Source organism: Haemaphysalis longicornis, unplaced genomic scaffold (genome assembly GCF_048455015.1).
Source record: "Haemaphysalis longicornis isolate Haplotype H1 unplaced genomic scaffold, Haemaphysalis longicornis Haplotype H1 scaffold_9, whole genome shotgun sequence".
Taxonomy (NCBI): Eukaryota; Metazoa; Arthropoda; class Arachnida; order Ixodida; family Ixodidae; genus Haemaphysalis; species Haemaphysalis longicornis.
The window spans coordinates 1,876,115-1,880,325 of record NW_027526460.1 but is presented as its reverse complement, the minus strand read 5'-3'; the positions used below and the strand labels follow the sequence as shown (position 1 = coordinate 1,880,325).

The following is a 4,211-nucleotide window of genomic DNA, read 5'->3' as shown; positions in this document are numbered from 1 at the left end:
CTTGTCTCGTGTGTGGAGCTTGTGCAAGATGGAGAATGAAACTGTGGTGAAAGATTTCCTTGCTACTTGTAGCATGAATTTGCATAGCAGTTAATTTACGCTCGCGCATATATAGCCAGCTTCAACAGGTTTCACACTTTGCGCTTGCCCAGTGTGTGCCTTTGCAATATTTTATATGCCCGTACGTTGGGCTCCTCTTATCCAGACTGCTGAAATCTCGTACAGCTGCTTAAAAATAAAGACCCGCAACATTGAGATTTTGTTGGACTACAGCCCAGATGCGAGATGCTGAATCTGCAGCGTGCAGATTACATGCACCAAGTGACAACTGGTATTGCAGCCTTGGACAAGAAGTCTTGGTAGTTTCTGTGCGCCGCTTGCGCAATACTGAGTTGTCCAGAAAGCTGCTTTCCAGCAGTAAGGTTGTCGGCAAGTGTTGGGCAGCAAAGACTGACAAGGAAGACTTTTGCAGCATATTTGCATCCCACGATAATTTCCCTACTCCATTTGCGACTGAGGCAGGTAAGTCTTAAATCCTGCAGTCATTGCAATGACTGAAGGAAACAAAACTGACTCTGAAGTGACAGAAATATAATAGTGTATATTTTGTATATGTAACTAACAGTCTGAATCGGTCGTAGTGCAGTGTCTATGGCTGCTGCACTGGCGTCATGTGTCCGCACCCCTTGCGTCGTTGACACCAGCTGGAACCTTGACCTCCATGCCGCTCAGCTCTTTGGTCAGGTACACTTGGCAGCCAAGTCGGGATCTGTGCAAAAGCGACAAAGTTCTGCTCTGGCATGCAAATAAACTAGTGTTCTGGAGCAGCTGTCTAGCTCGGGCAGCTACTTTGTTGTTTCCATTATCCTTGAGCACGTATTGCACCACCCGTTGCAGCTTCGCCTACGTTAACAATTTCACCTTTTAACAAAAATGCACTTTGCAAGTTGACAGTGCATTATTGAAAACTATGGCGGCATCAAGCTTTTTTTTTTTTTTTAATGATGAGTGTCGTACGCGAGTGCATGATGTTGTGAAGCACTGAAGGATGAAAAACGTTGAACATTTACTCTTAACCCCGTAAGTGCTTCATTTTTGAAAATTTGCTAACCAAACACTCTTATCATGTTGCTGATTTCAAATCGTATTTTACTAGAAAGCAACTACTCTGTTGAAAAAAAAAATTCACCATATAAGCAAAATCAAGAGAATAAACTATTTCTGAACATTACATGGGAAACCAGGTGCCTGCTGCTAATAAAAAAAAGTACAAACAACACAGTCACAACCCCCTCATTCTTTGTTTTTGTACGCTATTCAACCTTTGGAAGCTTTGCGATTGTGTTTTAAATGTCAAAGCAGGGAATGACATGAAGCGGCAGATGAGCGCTCATCATTCATTGCTGCCTTCACTTCCAGGCACGAGGTGAACATCGGTACCCTTATCATCATTGCAGAAGATGAACAGCATTTCTGTCTAGACACCCGCCGCGGTGGCTCAGTGGCTAAGGCGTTGCGCTGCTGAGCACGAGGTCGCGGGTTCGATTCCCGGCCGCGGCGGCCGCTTTTCTGATGGAGGCGAAAAGCAAAAACGCCCGTGTGTACGAGATTTCGGCGCACGTCAAAGATCCCCAGGTGGTCAAAATTAATCCGGAGCCCTCCACTACGGCGCGCCTCATCGCCTGCGTTGCGTCGGCGCGTTAAACCCTACAGTCAATCAGTCAATTTCTGTCCAGACGGGCCAGCCATGCATGTGCTGGCTCGGGACAAAATGTCAAGTCAACAAGAGGAGAACCTATCCTGGTGGAACAAGCTCTGTTGTCCAAAACTCTGGCTAGGACGAGCCCTGCTCGTTTCGAACACCACAGGGGTGAACACTTCGCTCAAACTTTGCTTTCAAATCGGAAAATGTCAACACATCCAAGACACTCCCTCTACGGCTAGCAGGCTCATCCAGTTGCCCCCGATTGCGCCCAGAGCAGCAGGCCTGCTTTTTTTTTAAGGCTAAAGAAAGCCGCTGTCATTAAGTGGTACCGCGATGTAATTCACAAATAAAAACACATTTGGGAAGGGCCTTGATAAGATGGAGCAAGAAATTGGCCCCATACCAGGTGCGCGCTTTAAAGAAAAGCTCTGCACTGAGCAAGAAATTGGCCCCATACCAGGTGCGCGCTTTAAAGAAAAGCTCTGCACTGCGGCCCGTTGCGGAGACAAACGAAAGCGAAGCAAGAGCCTCGAGCATCTGGTGAAGCATGCAAGCAGACAAGTATTGCTACTGCATGCATTGATTCTGCACTGCGTCCCGTTGCGGAGACAAACGAAAGCGAAGCAAGAGCCTCGAGCATCTGGTGAAGCATGCAAGCAGACAAGTATTGCTACTGTATGCATTGATTAACTCTGGCCGACCTGAGTCAGCCCCGAGCTCTGCTGCGCCAGCAGAAAAGCTGGTTGTATTTGGCCCCGAAAGCTGCTGTTGGTCGAGCATGCCCACAGCGGTGTGTCGGCCAACATTTCACGAGGACGATAATGCGACGACCCGCTCGGGAACTGGACACTGTCACATGCACAACATCATAGGCAGTGAGTAATTTCCTCCAACCAGCCACATGTCGCAGTGAATGGGGACGTCAGGCCAGCGGACAGCTTGCTTGCATCCGCGCCGTGGTTACACGGATCTGAGGTCAGCGCATTTTTCGCCAACAGAGCCAAGTACTACGAGTGCAAACCTGCGGATGAAGACTCCGGCAAGGATGCTTCAAACTCGAGCACAGCTACCATCATGGAATGCGTGTGTGAAGCAGCGTTGCCCTCCCGCTGTTGTAACCAGTGGCCCAGCACGGCAGAGCTGCACTGTTTTCTTGGCGTCCAAGCAGGGTCGGCGCGGTCACGTGACTACAAATGCCAAGGCGGCAAGCGCAGACTGGAAATGGCCAGGGCGCACGCAAAGCAAGCGGTGTTGCAAAGCGGTGTCGAAAGCACATTACGTTTCGCACAGCCCGTAGGCGAGGTCCAGCATGTCTAGTTCCTCGTCCGAAGGGGTCTCCTTGAGTCGACTAAAATCCCCGGGCTTGAATACCAGGTGGCACGTGGAGCAAGCCAGCGTTCCCTCGCAGGCGCCTGCAAACGGACCCTCATCATCGCACTGGGGCGAATCCGCCGCGTCACGTCCGAAGGCGCGTGCACTTACCGAAACCATCGAAGTCGAGGTGGTTGCTGATTACGACGTCCAAAAGACTGTCGCCGACTTTTCCTGACGCGGCGACCTTATCACCGTTTTCCCGAACAAACGTTACGTCGAAACTGAAAAGAAAACCGTAGAGAAAAATGCACAAAAAAATTCCCAGTAGTCCAGTATCGCCAAACACTGATCGGGGCCATGTTGAGAGAGCTTGCTGGCGCGCACGGTATCACGGCAAACACACAAGTCTGTGTGTTGCACGGTACTTGGCTTTATCGCGACCCTCCAATGATTACAGGGGCCAATGGACGGAGGTTAGCGCAGCCCTCCATCGCAACAGAAACTATGCGCACAAGGTGCCAAGGCATGATTTAAAACATCAAAAATAGTGAACAAGTGCGCACGGAACAGAGTTTGGAATACATACGTTTCTTTTTTTCTCACAGGAACCGTGGTAGTGATGCATCGGCTTGAAGTCAGCACTGTGGGTCTATGAATTCTCACTATATTCGCTAAACAAAGCGTGCTCCGCGCAAAGCGCAGTTTCATAACGCCTATCCGAAGTATATGGGACATGACGAAACTTAAATTACGTAGTGTTTAACCTATTTTTTTATGTAACAGGGACCATACATGCACAGGGGTCAGAACCCGGCGTACCGAATCTACCGATTGCAGACGGTGATGGATCTCCGCGATTTCCGCAAACCGGCAATGTGCAGCTTCAGCTTCGTAAACGCGGAGTAATTAAACACAATGCAATATCACTCAACGCACATATTTCTTACCATAGCATTAAAAATTATAAAGCTACAACGCGTGGTTGTGCAGACAAGAATGAAAACTCTGGTCAAGCTGTACATTTGCACTGTCGCTATTAGTAAAAAGAATTGTTGCATAAATACGGTACTTAACACTACACCATACTTTCTATATATTTTATTTTGTCTAAACGTACATTGATTTACAAATTTATAAGACCAACTATATACGACACTAACTTCTTACAAAAACATTGTTGTTGTTTTTTTTT

The 4,211-nt window shown here is 48.1% G+C and overlaps 1 protein-coding gene across 1 annotated transcript; it reads right to left on the bottom strand.

Annotated features, from left to right (window-relative positions):
• Positions 1–581: 581 nt before the first annotated feature.
• Positions 582–3,996, bottom strand: Fdx2 (Adrenodoxin-like protein 2, mitochondrial Ferredoxin 2). The gene is made up of 4 exons (XM_077685569.1): positions 3,606–3,996; positions 3,188–3,300; positions 2,985–3,117; positions 582–769 (listed from the first exon to the last, which is right to left on the bottom strand). The coding sequence occupies exons 1-4, from the start codon at positions 3,752–3,754 to the stop codon at positions 670–672; spliced, it is 495 nt and encodes a 164-aa protein (XP_077541695.1). The 5' UTR covers positions 3,755–3,996; the 3' UTR covers positions 582–669.
• Between the last annotated feature and the right edge of the window lie 215 nt (positions 3,997–4,211).